The sequence below is a fragment of the Bombus vosnesenskii genome, unplaced genomic scaffold (assembly GCF_011952255.1).
Source record: "Bombus vosnesenskii isolate JDL3184/JDL3185 unplaced genomic scaffold, Bvos_JDL3184-5_v1.1 scf7180000013272, whole genome shotgun sequence".
NCBI lineage: Eukaryota > Metazoa > Arthropoda > Insecta > Hymenoptera > Apidae > Bombus > Bombus vosnesenskii.
In genome coordinates this window covers 4,757,772-4,774,206 of record NW_022882930.1, presented here as the reverse complement: position 1 = coordinate 4,774,206, position 16,435 = coordinate 4,757,772, and the positions used below count along the sequence as shown (strand labels likewise).

General features: G+C 29.4%; 4 protein-coding genes across 5 annotated transcripts; 2 read left to right on the top strand and 2 right to left on the bottom strand.

Moving 5' to 3' along the window:
• Positions 1-25: 25 nt before the first annotated feature.
• LOC117231230 (RCC1-like G exchanging factor-like protein) lies at positions 26-2,417 on the top strand. Its single transcript, XM_033489460.1, has 8 exons — positions 26-402; positions 560-820; positions 918-1,206; positions 1,281-1,453; positions 1,548-1,709; positions 1,783-1,910; positions 1,972-2,103; positions 2,169-2,417. Exons 1-8 carry the CDS (start codon positions 282-284, stop codon positions 2,244-2,246), a joined length of 1,344 nt encoding a protein of 447 aa, XP_033345351.1. The 5' UTR covers positions 26-281; the 3' UTR covers positions 2,247-2,417.
• Positions 2,225-6,960, bottom strand: LOC117231228. 2 transcript variants are annotated; one of them, XM_033489457.1, is made up of 15 exons: positions 6,852-6,960; positions 6,610-6,659; positions 6,335-6,530; positions 6,096-6,261; positions 5,853-6,025; positions 5,626-5,790; positions 5,390-5,553; positions 4,968-5,311; positions 4,771-4,879; positions 4,407-4,679; positions 4,134-4,334; positions 3,901-4,056; positions 3,668-3,819; positions 2,762-2,975; positions 2,225-2,678 (listed from the first exon to the last, which is right to left on the bottom strand). In XM_033489457.1, exons 2-15 carry the CDS (start codon positions 6,647-6,649, stop codon positions 2,542-2,544), a joined length of 2,490 nt encoding a protein of 829 aa, XP_033345348.1. In that variant the 5' UTR covers positions 6,650-6,659; positions 6,852-6,960; the 3' UTR covers positions 2,225-2,541. The 2 variants fall into 2 exon arrangements, with proteins under 2 accessions (XP_033345348.1, XP_033345349.1); XM_033489458.1 differs by having other exon boundaries at positions 2,542-2,678; positions 6,610-6,696; positions 6,852-6,959.
• On the top strand, positions 6,910-11,163 carry LOC117231229. The gene is made up of 15 exons (XM_033489459.1): positions 6,910-6,999; positions 7,298-7,494; positions 7,591-7,777; positions 7,861-8,120; positions 8,181-8,351; positions 8,451-8,594; positions 8,692-8,859; positions 8,925-9,103; positions 9,186-9,409; positions 9,481-9,623; positions 9,693-9,893; positions 9,967-10,092; positions 10,191-10,342; positions 10,422-10,623; positions 10,688-11,163. Exons 2-15 carry the CDS (start codon positions 7,455-7,457, stop codon positions 10,831-10,833), a joined length of 2,343 nt encoding a protein of 780 aa, XP_033345350.1. The 5' UTR covers positions 6,910-6,999; positions 7,298-7,454; the 3' UTR covers positions 10,834-11,163.
• On the bottom strand, positions 10,897-16,123 carry LOC117231227 (nuclear pore complex protein Nup133). Its single transcript, XM_033489456.1, has 19 exons — positions 15,653-16,123; positions 15,222-15,561; positions 14,841-15,158; positions 14,564-14,734; positions 14,376-14,505; positions 14,129-14,305; positions 13,902-14,061; positions 13,660-13,831; positions 13,440-13,599; positions 13,253-13,365; positions 13,077-13,183; positions 12,784-13,000; positions 12,556-12,699; positions 12,263-12,464; positions 12,036-12,195; positions 11,768-11,963; positions 11,499-11,693; positions 11,201-11,423; positions 10,897-11,106 (listed from the first exon to the last, which is right to left on the bottom strand). The coding sequence occupies exons 1-19, from the start codon at positions 15,745-15,747 to the stop codon at positions 10,973-10,975; spliced, it is 3,414 nt and encodes a 1,137-aa protein (XP_033345347.1). The 5' UTR covers positions 15,748-16,123; the 3' UTR covers positions 10,897-10,972.
• Between the last annotated feature and the right edge of the window lie 312 nt (positions 16,124-16,435).

The following is a 16,435-nucleotide window of genomic DNA, read 5'->3' as shown; positions in this document are numbered from 1 at the left end:
TCGTTGACATACAATACTTCGCCGGTAATCGCTACACATGAGATAGAACCTTTAATTCTGTAGTGAGAAGGAAATTGGAAAACAACGAGAAAATCAAATCTATGCTATTAACAAGTTTCACAGAGTATACAAGTCGGTATTCAGAAGATTATTGAAAATAAACACGCTTTATAATTTATTAAATTTATCGAAAAATTGATAACTTGATCATTCAAGGAAATTTATCCGAATCATTAACTTTTGATGCTTATGACACATCTGTAAAATTTCTTAAGCAGTAAATGGCTACAAACATGTTGAACACAATAAAAACAAGTTTGAAAAAAAATGTACAACAACCGAACAGAATTATAGAATTTAGTAAAACCAAGAATAAAATACCACTTTCAAAACCTTTGCCAGGTAAAGAAAATAACTATAAGAAAAATTTAAATAAAATGTACAAAACATGGAACACAAATTTCTAAACATAAATATTTATCAATGAGAAAGTGCTGCATACATATATGCACACACTCCTTTTCTTTTTTGTTAATAATTATTAATTTATGATATATAGTTTTTCAGTATCCAATAAGTAACGAAAGAGAACATAGAATATATGTTTGGGGTTTGGCAGAACATGGTGCTCTTGGTACGTTAAAAACAACGATTTTTGAAAATGGTATTTCTTATATTCCGAGACCTAAAAGATTAGCTTTTGGAGAAAAGCATGAGGTAATGGACATAACTTGTGGTTATGGGTTTACTGCTTTTGCAGTAAAATCCAAAGATAAAAATATTTTATATGGGAGTGGAATAAATACAGATTCCCAGCTTGGTAAGAAAATTATAATTTAAGCCATCTTTTATTTTTAGCAATAAATTCATCAAAAATATCTTTTCATATTAAAATATAATTTTTAATATGCTACTAGGTTTCAATGAAAAAGATAAAAAATTCCCAAATGGATTAATAACTGAGCCAAGACCTATTAATTTACCAATTAAAGATTCTTCTACTAAAGTCCTAGATATGTCAGCTGGAAGAGCACATTTGTTGGTATTAACAAATGAAGGTGTATTCACATTAGGAAATAATGCATATGGACAATGTGGTCGCCCTATAATATTAAATGAAAATTATGAGAATAGTAGAGTTGTCCATCATATACCTAATATTAAGGAAAAAAAGATAAAAGCTGTAACAGCTGGTCAAGATCATAGGTATGGAAATTCTTAATACTTTACATATAGTTCATTACAATATTTGAGAATTCTTCCTTACTGCTATATGATAGCATACTCTTGACAGAATCCGGTGAAGTGTATACGTTTGGTTGGGGTGCAGATGGACAAACTGGATTGGCACATTATCGAAATGAGCATAGACCAAGTTTGGTGAAAGGAGATTTGGCTGGCCAACATATTATAAAAGTTGCATGCGTTGCAGATTGTGTATTAGCACTCAGCGGTATCTGCAATATTCATGTATTAATACAGTCTTATTTTGAGTAAAAATAGACAGTAACAAGATATTATACAGTTATTTGAACACATGGTTACAGATAAAGGAAATGTATTTGGTTGGGGTAATTCTGAATATGCACAGTTACTTATGGAAGGTGAAAATCAACAGATAAACATAGCTACAGAGTTAAGTGCATTGAAAAAATTAGGTCATATTGTAGACATTGCCTGTGGTGGTTGCTTTTGCATGATTTTAAATAGTAAGCATTTATCCAATTGTTTAATTATTTTTATAATCATGCATCATACAATTTGTATATATGAATTTATTAGATACAGGTGAAGTTTATGTATGGGGTTATGGTATTCTTGGTTTTGGTCCTGAAGTCAAAAAATCTCAACAACCAATTAAAATTCCATCTGTACTTTTTGGAAATAATGCATACCAGAAGAATACAAAAGTAAGTTCACTCTAAGGTTATAGAATATTTATTAGGTTATTATAATATATTTTTTTTCTAGGTGGTAAAGATATTTTGTGGCATGAGTCATCTTGCAGCTTTGACGAATACAGGTGATTTGTATATGTGGGGTTGTAACAAATTTGGGTCTTTAGGATTAGGAGATTTGAAAGACCAATATTTTCCACTGAAGGTAAAGAAATTATATTCGTCATTAAAAAATAATATAGTAATAAAGAACGATAATTTGTATTATAGGTAACTGTAGGAGCACAAGTAAAAAAGGTAGCCTGTGGAATAGATCATACAGTTACTCTTTGTAAACCTTTTATTTGAAGCATAGTATATTTTCTGTTATAAGAGGTAATATACTATTTATAAAACTTATATACAAATTGTTATTTTAATCTGTTGTGTAAAAACATTGTATATGTAGCTAATTGCTTTTTATATTATGATATATTGCAAAAATCTAATTGATAAATAATGAATGCATATCTTTATGTAGAATGTCGTTATTTAAAAACGGACATATTCGATATAAAATCTTCCTTCATCACTTAAAGCTTGTTTCAAAAACTTTCATACGATTAGTCATTTCATTAAATTTATATATAAAATTTGCCAATTGTTACATATTTAATACAACTAAAACTATCATCAAAATAGAAATATTAAATGTAAATCTAATTGCTTCATTGGCACACACCATGTTTTCGTAAGATATAGTGTATTTTATCATAGTAGGAATTCTGCAAACTCGTGGATCTAAAAAGGAAATGTTATTTATCATCAACATCAATTAAATTATTTTTGTGTCATTTTAATTTAAAATGAGTCAATGTACTTACCAGTACATTTATAAGAAATACTTGTGGAGTTTGAAGCTACTGATATATATAGTGGTGGACAATCACGAATGAAAGTAGCATCAGCACAAGAAACTGTAATACTACGTACATCATTGGATATTGATGCACATGATTTTGATGATTCTGTTGCATTGGCGTATAATGGTGCTCGTGATGAGCACACAACTAAACTATCTGATTCGGAGCCCTGGATCTGAAAATAATTATTTATAATGATATAATATTAATAATATTACTATAGTATATACCGTGGTCCTAAATTCCAAATAAAGTAAAGTCGAAAGAAATTTTATACCTCAAAATAAGACAAAATCAAGAATAACAGAACTCTATTTTCCACAAAAGGAAACCTTAAACAATAAAATTTTATTGTGTTTTTTTTATTTATTTTTGTATGTAGAATAACCCCTTGTCCATTGTCTCTTGTTCAGCCAGAAATTACGCTTATACGTGATATATATATATATATATATATATATATATATACAGGGTGGTTGGTAACTGGTGGTATAAGCGGAAAGGGGGTGATTCTATGCGAAAAATTTTTATTTTCGAGAAAATCAACTTTGAATTTTCGCTCGGTACGCGTGCACTTTATCACGTCTCGTTATAACGGATCTCACTGTAGATTTAAAAAGAAATTAAAAAAAGAATTTTTATTCTATATTTTCGACTTCTTTTTTGGCGTAGAATCACCCCCTTTCCGCTTGTACCACCAGTTACCAATACTATACATGGTATGCTCGAAAAGTTTGTAAAGTTGATTTTCTTGAAAATAAGGTCTCCAACGCAATTTTGTTATTCTAGATTTTCGTCTTTAGATTTCGCGAGTTGTGTATATATAGTATAGAATAACTAATAATATTTAAAAAGAAAGGAACTTACTTTTACTATTGCTGTATTATGGTTAAAAAAGTAATTGGGATGTAATTTATAAAAACTAATACCGTTTGGTACAATATAATCATCATATGAATTCAAAGATCCAGATGAAATATAATCTGATCCACATTGGGAATTAAATAAACGCTTGGGAACTATAACAAATTTTACACCATGGTCATTCTTTTAATTTATGTATGAAAAGTTTAATGTCAGTTTGATATTTCTTTGTTTACCTTGCTTCATTCTTGAAACTATGTTGGTTATTGGTTCTAAAGCTTCTTCTGTGTCTTTACCAATAGAAGTACTAATAGAGAATAAATCTGTCATATGATTTTGTACTAGATCGGACCACGGATCTTTGGATGAGGCCATAAAAAGTATGATTGTATCTGAAAGAATAATTAATAATAAACTATACAAGTATTCATCTAATTCAAAAGTTTATTGTAGTGATATAAAATTTTACCTGGAATATATTCTCGTATTCGCAATATAGTTTGCAAGCAATATTGCTTGTCATTTTTAGATATATCAGAAATATATGGAACAATTAAAACAATATCAGAACGTGCTCCACCAACACCACGAGCACGTTCGGCATTCAGTTTATTTTTTAGATATGCTTCCAATTCTTTGAGCGACTTAGCTAAATCAAAACCACGAGTGCCTGAAAAAGATCATTTCACAGCGAATTTTGTTGTAATTTATCACTTATTATTAATTTATGTTTAGTACATACTATTTCCATAGTAATGAGATGAATTATAGGCGTGAAAATCCAAAATGTTAGAAGTACTATTAATCATTGGTGTTCCATCTCGACCATTTATTAATGTGAAGTTGGAATTAAATTGATTTATGTTTATGTTTTCCAATAAATGTGCAAGAATAGGTTTTATTATGGAGAATTCCCAATTTGTGTCCAAAATAATCGTTAAATCGACAGACATTTGATTGAAACTACATAATTTATCCGTGTCAGTACATGAAAGATCTTTATTCATGGATGAAGCTATAAAAATATTATATCAAATAAATCTTTTATGTTTAATCTAACAAATATATCTGAATCATTTATATGAAATTTCATCTCTAATACTTACGCACATATTTCACTAATTCGTTTACTGCTTGTACTGACAATTTTTCAATTATCGGATATTCAAGCGTTGCGTGTGCTAGATCCTCTAACAATATAGAAGCACTATATGTCTGAAAAAATGAATATTAACAATAACAAAAAATGTTTGTTTTATAAACTAATTAAACATTTTAATATTGAGATATAAAATTAACTTACCTGTGCAACCAATGTTTCATTTGGTGCAACAGATGTGAACAGTGTTCTCCGATTGCATGCTCTAATAGATGAGTCAAAGAATCCTACTGGACTATAGTACATGTCAAAAATTTGTGAAAGCCTCAAATTAGGTATTCTAGAATACCATTTGCCAGTTTCATTGGCCAAAATTAAGCCATCTAAATCTCCTCTGATTTCTGCTGTTGTCATCTCATAATTACTGTTAGAATTCAAGAAATACCATCGTGGCAAAGCAGTGGAATTCCAATGGCCATTTAATCCAACATTAAGTTTGATATCTTTATTTTTAGGGCCTTGCCTTAAAGCTACTTCTGCCAAATCTCCTATAATTTCAATAATGAATATCATGTATTTTATAGAATAATTTATTAATGATTTATATCTCAAAAGATTAATATTACCAGCTAGAGTCGCAAGCCACTTGTTTTCTAAAGATCGATCCATTACATCTGAATTGTTCTTTTTTAAAACATCCGCTGATAGCAACTCGGGAAGTCTGGTTGTTTCTGGTTGTGTAGCTGCAGCTATTCCAGCTAGTACTAAGCCAAACGAAGTTGTACCCCATCTAAAAACGTATATATTTTAATAAAATAATGAATTAAATTCATCTAATTGTTTCAATAAATTATTAACTTACGGAGTTTTTACAACACCATTTTCTACAGGGCATTCACTAAGAGATAGTGGTTCTGTACCTCTATACCGTGCACTATCTGGATGATTAGGCGGTACTTCTGGGTATCGCGAGTTTGGATCAACCGTAACATTGTTACCTTCATTTCTCCCGTTAGTCATACTTTTTCTGTATAAAAATTATATTTTATTTCTGATATCAATTACATTATGCGGACTTTTTCTACTTACATTTCATCAGATGATAAAGTTTCTACATCATTAGCAGTATTTTTAATCATTGCCTTATCGTTATTTTTAATATCCCTCGGATATCTGTACGTATCAGCAAGTCTACAAACTTTTGTTTCGTCCCCTCTTTGAAAAATTTCAATACTACTTGATAACATAAAGTGTAACGTACACTGCAATGTAATAGTTAACTATTAGGGAAATATATACAAAATAATATGACAGTCTAAATTACATACATACCCTTTCAACATCTGTGATACTATTATTAGGAAACGTGAGAGCATCTCCTGGTATAAGACGTAGAGTTTGAGCAAAACGATAAAATTGATGAGCAATTGGTGCAAAGGGTGATATTCCATCTTGATTAGGAATAGCAGGATTCGGAGCAATACCATCTTGTCGAAAACTGTAAATCAGATTCAATAAAATTATCTCTTTACTCAATATTACTATTTCTCTAAAGCATATATTGAACTTACCGATGCAGAAGTGCAACAGATAAACTTCTCAGATCCATATTAAGACCTTCTGTATTTTCAATTTTACGAAGTATCGCAATGAACGTATTTAAAGAGTGCGGCAGTCTATTATCTCTTTCCAAAAGATATTTGTTGTCATAACATTCTCGAAGAGATGGTGAAAGATTTCGAGCTGCATTCTCTTGTGCACGTACAGCTAAAAGTAAACAATAATAAAATTTTGTAACAAGCTATATTGCTTTGGACTTTATAATTTATTGATAAAAAGTACTTACTTAAAGTGATAAAGATAAGAAAATACCAAAATTTTGCCATTTTACTGCAACTGGATTTGTATAAAATGTGAAATTAATATTAACTTCCTATAATTTAATATCATTATATTGATTACCACAAAGTAATACAAGCTAATATAAAAATATATATGAATATATTGTATTTAGCTAAATATATTTTATACTTGAAGAAACAGCTATAAAACAATGAAATTACATTTAGGAAATTATAAAATACTTACCGCAAATGATTTTCAGTTACTTCCAATACAGAATGTATGATATCTTTCCAACTCTGTTCAGCAAAGCAATATACCACACCTATCCAAAGATATCATGATACCTATTAGATAAGATAATACATGAGTAACAACTCCAACTTTATTACAGGTATCTTTACTAAAACAGGTATTTTCAAAATTCCAAAACAAATAGAGTCAATCAATAATTAATTGAATAATTAAATTAATTAAATAATTTTGTCTATTATTGTTTGTATATATTACATTCTTTAAAAATTAAATATTAGTATATTTTATTATACAAATAAATAAATTTTTATTAAAGCAATATAATAATTCCTTCCTAATTTAAATTTAAATTAATATTTATAGTATAATAGTCGACTAGAATTGTTAATAATTAAAAATCTCTTTGTAAACTTAAGAATTTCATTAAAAAAATCTAGGTGTTTCTACTTATGATTATCTTATCAAGTATCAAATAGACGATGAGTTTTTTTGATTTGTACATGTCAGTGAATCATTATAAGATTCAAATAGATATGAACAAAGTGTAAATGTTAGATTTTCAATAATATAGTATGTCTTTTTAATAATGTAATTATGGCATTTAATAAAATTGTATTACTGATAATATGGTGCGGTAAGTTGTTACAATATATATTAATATATATATTAGTTGTAAAATACATTAGTTGTAAAATTATAATTTTATACTAAGCATTTTTTTACATAATAGAATTACAATTAATATGGTCGCAAACAACTATACCAAAATCACTCAGAGAATGTTATAGAAATAATGGAATATTAAATCCCCGACTTCCATTGAACTTGCGTATATTAGTAGACATCATACAGAAGATGGAAAAACAATCTTATTCAATAACAGATATGAGAATAATGTCTTCATCAATATTACACAGGTCAATCTAATTATTAGTAACATCTAATTATTAATATCTGTTTGTTTTATTGCAAAATAGTAAATATATTTTATAAATTACAGATTTAAGTTCGATGGTGTTGAATATCAACAGAATATTCAAGTTACAGAAGATGTACTTCCATTCAGTGGGACTGGAACACAACATATTAAACATGAATTGATAAAAGAATTAGTTCCAGGAAATACAAAAGCTTTGCCAATTCATATACTTTCACAAGAAGAGCGATGTATGCTTCATGAAGCTGTTTCAAATACAATTTTGGAACCTTACAATAAAAGCAAACATAAATCATGTAGTCATATCACAGAAAAACTAACAGGTAATTATTAAAAAGGGAAGAAGATATTTAAAGTAATAAGAATAAAAAATTATTATTCAGGTAATACTATGTTTAATGATACATGGAATTGTCCAAGACAACAAGGAGTGGTTCTAACACAATATGGTACTATTACTCCTGGTGCAATTATAGGAGCAATTGCTGCATCTCTCCAACATCAAAATGTTGCTGTAAATCAATTAATCACAAGTTTGGATATACCTCCTTCAGGTATAACATCATTATACTTATTTTATATCATTATACTATATTTTTATCGTAAAGTTTCATTTGATAATGTTCCTTTTACATTAGAAATCAATTCTACAGATACATATAGTTTACAATTTAATGAAGAAGAGGTCGATTTTGTTCTTCCAAGAAGTCGAGCGATTCATAAACCATTTATGTGGTACAATACTTTAAATGTTTCATCTATGAAAATTGATAATATATGGTTGGCAACAATTGCAGGTATAAAATATTGTTATGTTATACTTTACATTACATACTATATAATGATATACATGTGTTATGTGGTATTAATGTACCGAAGATCCTGTTTAATTAGGCGAATTAGCGGAAATGGTTGTGTACCAAGGACCTTTACTAGCAAATAATATGACTCTCGGTGCAACAGGATTCTGGCAAAGTATGATGCGTCCGACAATTTATTATCTTACAAGTTTACATAACAATTTTGATGCAACTCGAGCTGAATTAATAGGAGGCATTGATGGTAAATTAACGATATCTTCTGTATTTTTAAATATCTATCAAATATTTATGTGTAAAATTTTTCAGGGATGATTATTGCAACTTATTTACCAACCTGGATTCAGGACTTTTACAGCCTTCGACTTAGTCAAATTTTGGAAATGTATTACTCATATGAAGGTGTCACGTTTAATGCAAACGTGAAAGCTTGCGATCGAGCACAAGCCTTTTTATATGCAGTGCCAAAGACTATTTTAAATGAACAGGTTACTTATAATTATCAATGAAATTATAGTATATTTATATCTATATTATCCTATATTTTAATTTGCAAATATCGTTTGTAAGACTTATGCCATAGCTCAGATGTTAGCTTATCGTAAAAGCATTGCGTATATTTCTCCTGAAGCATTGCAACAACTGGTTGATATTGCAATTGAAAAATTTTATTCTTATGCAAGGAATCATTTGTTCCCTAAATTACCTTGTCATCAAATAAATCAATCTCAAGTAGAAGCACTGATTGTATTCGATGGTGCATGGACAATAGAATATACAGTAGACTTTCTTTCGTAAGCTACAGTGTATATCATATTTCATATTGTATTTTATACTTTTATTTCTACAACTCTGTATGTTTTAGAACTCTTATACAAGATTTGGATGTATCAATGTATGGATCAAAAATGGGAATAATACATGGTACTTCAGGAGAATGGTTGTTAAATGTTACAAACAGTCCATCAATTGCGTTTCAAGCATTAAACAATTTTACTAATACAACGTGTAAGATTGATTGTTTCATAAAAATATTTATTACTTTCTTTTATGTGATGATAAATAATATATTTATAGGGCCTACGAAATTTAATTATACCCGAGTTTTGGAAACGGTATCTATTTACTTGAAAAGAACTTGGGAGTACAATTACAAAAATCAAATAATTGGAAATTTTGGTCAGGTAGTTATACTCTTAATTCCATTAGCTCACATGTCCAATAATGAGAAAGACTCAGTAATAATATTATTGCGTCAACTAAAACACGCTCATCCAGGTAAATATATAAATTTAAAACATGAATTACAAAAAGTTAATTTCAATAATCTCTTTTTCCATTAACTTTTCAGAAGTTCATTTTGTATATTATGTATCCCCATATAACGAAAATTTATTTGAATCATTTACTTTATGGGAGGAAGATTATATAATAAAAAATTCCAATATTGACACTATTACTCAATACGTATCGAGAAGTACGTTTTACTACTTAAGTAATCAATATGATATATATCATAAAATTTTAAATGTAAAATATTTATTTTCTTCTCTCTCTCTCTCTGTACATTTTTAGTTCCACGAACACTACGACCTGCGACAATTGCAGATGTAAATATGAATAAAAATGTCATTCCCCAATGGGAGGATTATATTAGTCCTTCAAAATCTATTACTTACAGAATACATTCACACTGGAAACGAAATATGAAAAAGATAATAGTTACGGTTTGTATTTAAAAAAACGAACTGTTTTACAAATATCGTTACTTTGCTTTTCATTCGTATTATAATATTAATTTTTCAGATTCATACCTTTGGCTATGGTACAATGAATGCCTGTATATGGGTAGGATTTGAACCTAATGATAAACAAAATTTACAATGTGCAGAATTATCTGGTTACAAAGAAGTTACATTAACTGATCACTTTAAATGTACTAGTACTTCGTCTTGTCCTAATTTTTATCTTCGTACGCAAAACGTAACTTCTTTATATAAATGTGCAGGTAACTATTAGCTATTACGAATAATACATCTAGCAAAGTTTTTTTAATATAATAAAAATTTCAGAAATAGACTGTAAAACACCGGATCAAGTAAGATATATCATAAGAACGAATCAGCAAAATGTTCATTATGATAATTCTGCGGATAAAAATGCAGTATTGATCTCATTAAATATTTCAGCCTTATTTGTATTTCGAGTATTCATGTGAAATTTATTATATTTCAAGTTTTTCTGTGGATACTTATAAAATTTTTTACTATAAAATTTATACTATTATATTGCGTAGAAATTTATTTATTACTTAGAAAAATACAAATTTTGTCTTTACTTACAATTGTTCAGGTAGATTAATAATTGCTATATGCATACTCATACACAAATTTGATGAGGAATTGAAAATTACTCGATGCAGCAAGATCTCCCAATTCAGGTTCTACCAAAAGCATATCAACTGGTGGAAGAAATTCGTTTACTTGATCACCTTGTTATAAATAAAACAGAATATATTTTATTGGTATATATTACTTAACTTAAATAATTAAATTATTTTTTTAAATCGAAAATTAATAAGGTACCAGTAAAATGTGCAAGGTCCATTAATTTGAAAAATATTGTTTCTTGTACTTGTTGTTCAGGATTCTTTCCTAGGGTATCCCACTGATCCCGTTTAGCAGCTCGTGCCCAAATTTGCAATTTCAATGACACTTTTTCATCTTCTTGCTCCACATACTCAAGCAAATCAAGAGCTTTCTTGAAGTCGTACTCATTTGCATCAATATTATCCTCAGATGTGTACAACTACATCAATTATATATGTGATATTTATATCAAGTGTTTTATAAAATAAATGTATTTTATAGTCGAATAAAGTACCGTAATTAATTCAGTCGGTGTAAATACTTGTAATTTTTCTACATCATAACCATATGTAGTAAGTACTTGAGTTGGTAATTCCTCTTGATAAGCTACTAGCGCTAATTCATTATTGATTCTTTTTACACAGTCTTTCACTTCTTCTTCTAAATCATCCGAAGCAAGAAGGGCCAATTTTGCTAAAGAAAGTATGGACTGTAAAAAAGATGAGTAGTTCATAAATAAAAATATTTAAATAGCTTAAAAAATAGAATATAACGAGTGTGTACCTTCTTACGTGTCACTAATTCACTTTCTTGAATTGCTAAAGAATAAAGCGTATTAGCAGCAAAGCGTAAATCGTCCGTGAGAGCAGATTGTACCCATGATAGAGTTGGATGTTCTGCCAACTTTTCTGACAATTCAATGGTACCTCCGCGTCTACATTTCTCTACTAACTGACCCTGGCGACCATCTTTCACGTACCTATGATAAAAAAATATTATAATACAAATGAAGATATTTGTTCCTATATTATTGTCTATAAAAGAAGCTTACCATGAGAATAAAAATCCTACGAAATCTTGAGCTGCAAATTTTTTCATATATCCATCCAGTTGGCTTTTATTGTTAGTTAATTCGCATATCTGTATCAGGGACGCAAAATCACAATACTTTTCAGCTAACATTGCAGCACTATCGTATTGTTCTTCCTTTACTGCAAATTATTTAGTATGAATATCTAGTTCTATCGACATAAATTATAATTAACAAAGAATACATACTTAAAGGTTGAATTAGATTCATTCGATCTGTTTCGTATTGCTTTAAAAGTATTTCAAACTTTTCTGTACCCTTAACACTTTCTAAATGACATTTTCGGCCATCTAATATTAAGTCTATATAACTTACTAATTGTTCATATAATTCATTTCTCACTGTTGAATCGTTGCTTCCAGTTATGCCATGCTTGAGAGTTACATTATACTGAAATAAAAAATTAAATACTGAAGAAATCTTTCTCTAATAATGATTTTCTTATTTTTGCTATGAAAAGTTATAATATATAAATATTAACCATTGTGTTGAGACAATTTCTTAACCCATGTTTTCCAACTGCAGCTGTCCATGGAAGATACTCAGTTATTCCGTTCGAACATCTCGTAGGAATAAATCGTTCAGCATTATGTTGCCGGTATTTCACCACTTCATGCAGGATACCCTATTAGCAGCATGTATTTAACAATTGTACTTTAACATTATTTTGTCTGTTTTATTACTAAAGTCGTATTAGATATATACTTACTAATAATATAGCGTTTACTTGCATAATATAATGTGCTACTTGTTGGATGGGTCTTTCAGACTGAGTTACTTCTGATGCATTGTTTACTAAAGTAGGAAGAAAACGATGTACAGTACTGACTTGACGATAAAATATATCACGTGCTGTTAATTCGTCAGATATGTACGCTTCAGGGCTTAAAGTTTGTTCTATTATAGTATCTATAATATCTGTATACCTTGAAATAAACAAAAATGACAATTTATCCATAGAAAGAAAGCTCATATACAAAAATACATATTGAAAAAATTTACTTGTTCTGGAGATTATATATAGTTAGTGCCGCAACTATCTTTTCTGCATATTCTGCAAGAACGTGTGGTGTAGACATAATTAGTCCTCTATAAGTAACAGCACAGAACTGAAACAAACAATATTATATTCATATGTATTATACATTTAATTATAATATTATGATGAATAAACTTACTCTGTTCCATAGATCATGTTCTTTTAGAAATGTTGTAAATAAATCTATGGCTTTCTGCTTCCCTTCTAGTTGATTAGGTATTTGCATAGAGGTGACTGCATTTATCGTCATAGCTATAACAATATATAATTATTGAAATTTGCGCAAACATTTGTATTTAAATACGAAATATATAAAATTTAATTACACAAATCTCTGTGATTTGACCAACGTGGATCATTTGCTGGATAATCGTCTATCAGATCTCTAGCAACTTTTAAAATCAGTGTGTCGAGATTAGCATCTATATCCATTACTGGTTCTTCTTGCAAAGGAAAGAGTTGTAATAAAATATCTTCACACTGAGCCTGCAACAGAATGATTATGTTAACAACTATTGACCTTAAAACGATGTAAAACAAATTTACCTCACTTTGCCGTAAACTAAGGAGAAATGCAGCACGCAATTGTGTAGCACAATCAGAACTGTAATACATATCTTGAACTTCTTCATTACTGATAAGACTATTAAAATTTTGTGCAGCTGAACTAGGTCGATAATTATAATCCACACTTGTATTAACATTGTCTGTATAACTCCTAAAAAATTTATTGATTTTATTCTTAATAAAATTATTTGCTTTTAAGGTGTATGTAAAAAAAAACGAACAAATTAAAATCTTGCGATATAAAATCCGACGGTATGACGGAAACTAATCCGAAATTCTTAGTAAATAAAACTGGAGTTCCTGAACATAGTGCACCACCAAGAATACTATCTTCTCCGCCTCGCACTAAATCTATCTTATCTTGTTCGTGCTCGGATATACCTAAAATGTTTTTATTTAACACTATAAAAGAATTCTACATAAAATCCTACAATAAATTTTAACTTACAGTTCACAACAAGCACTTCATACTGATTGTATATAATGGCTTCCCAACCATGTAGTATAAAATGGTAAGAAACTAAAGTTGATTCAACATCATTATGATACGAAATGGAATCAATTTTAACTGGTATAAACCATTTAAATGTATTTGCTAACGTTATACCAGATAGCTGTATCAAACCTACGACATATTTGATTATTTTGTGTAATAAAAGTATAATAAAGTGAATCTAAATTTTTTCAATTATTACCAAGTGCAAATTCAATAAGAGGTGATGCATCAGCACAATGGGCTGCCATTAAAAAAACTATTCCTTCATTACATGGTTGCATATCAATCAACCAGGTTTCCATATTTTGTGGGTTGCATGCACTTGATTTCTAAAATAAAATAAATGAATGAACATAATACTCTTTATATGTACAACATTCTACATACCCAAATTTCTCGTTGGAAAGTTTGTGAAATAATGTACCCAATATCTTCATCAAACTCCATCTTCTCTTGCTCATTATGTGGGAAAGACCAATATTGCAAAGATGAGCCAGCTAAAATAAGAACCCTTGATCCTCTATCTCCTAAGGTTGTGCAAGTAACTTTTACTAATTTCTATGAAACAAAAACACATTTGCTGTATTTTATATTTTTTGTATTATATCTGTTATTAAAAATGTAGTTATATATATATATATATATATAATTATGTAAAGTTTACAGTTTCTGTGACTGGAGATTGAGGTATAGCTCCAAATATAAGAGAAGTCATTCTTCTTCCTATACCACCTAGCCATCCTTGACTTGTTCTAAGAACCTGACAGTTGATACTATTCTTACCACCTACAAACTGTGGTTGTAACAATGCTACTGTGCATGTGGTTGTAGCTAAAATACAACCATGACCAGGAATATAAGTAAGACAATCGACTTCTTGCCCAGCAAGTTCTGCACTTGTTTCTACAGAAGATCCTTCATGGGCAACGCTAACCCAGAACCGTACAATACCTTCAGGAGAAACAGCCATGCAACTAGGCACCTAATGATTTTAAAAATTAGATGTTAATAATAATAATTTTTAGTTAATGCTTAATTTAAATACCTGATGGCCTGGAGGCAACCACACAGCTATGCATTCTGCTTTGTGAGCTAAATCACTTTGAGGCAACAATAACTCTCTGCATTGGCTCTTAAAAGTTCTCCTTTGTTTTGAATCATGGATAGTGGCCTTACATTGCCACACAAGCAGTCTACGACCACATACAAGCCAAGCCCAACCATCTATTGAAATATTAACGCTAACAGCTGTGTTTCTATCTACAAATGTTAAAGCTTCCGTAACAAGTACAGGCAAGGAGGATCCGAAACTTTCTACAACATGGTTCGGCGTTTTACATATTATCTGCACTGACTGATTCGATCGTCCGGATACACTTATCGCTCTACAAAAAAAGATAAGGCAGATCCATAGAAATACTAATTTATAAGCAAAGTTCCATTAATCTGAATTTGTAATATTTATAAAAAACTAACGAATTATTTTTTCTTAAGGATTGAACGATTGACATGCGTTTTCGCGGAGACGTTAAATTTCTTCCTAGTGAATTTCCTATACTCGTACGATCCATTATAGTTTGTTCTTTGTTTAAAAACTTGACATCAAAGAAACCGGTTTATCAATTAATATTCTAAATTGCATAACAATTTTTCACTAATTTCTCTATGTATACAATATTATATAGGTTATTTTTTCATATGCATGAACCGGTAAAACGATTACATGTGCTTGGCACGAACAATAAATGATAGAGTTAAATAAACGCAGACACTAACAGTGTTTAACGAAATTTTTCAATATAAAGTAAAATTTACAATAAATATACACAACTGATAATTCATTAAATGAAATAGATGGTTTACTCGCTTCTCTATTTCTCATTGAACATTCTAAATTTTATGTATAATTTCATATATTGTCGAATAAGTTGAGTTAGGAAAAATAAATAAAACCATGTGATCGAAATCTAGGGAGAAATATGGTTGATTAGAAATTTTACCAGATATAAGCATTTGGCGTACCATGAACATAGGAAATAATAATAATATGTCCATTTGTAGCGTTTCATTTTATTTATTTTAAGTACACCTGTACGTAACGGTTTGCTATATTACTTGTGTTTCAATTAATATTTTTTGTTAGAAAGTGCCATGACCTTACATAGCTATAAATGTTTCGAATAATCTCCATACGATTTCATAAACAGATCTCGACATTCATATACTACATCCTAGGGAAAACCGTGAAAATCAATATTG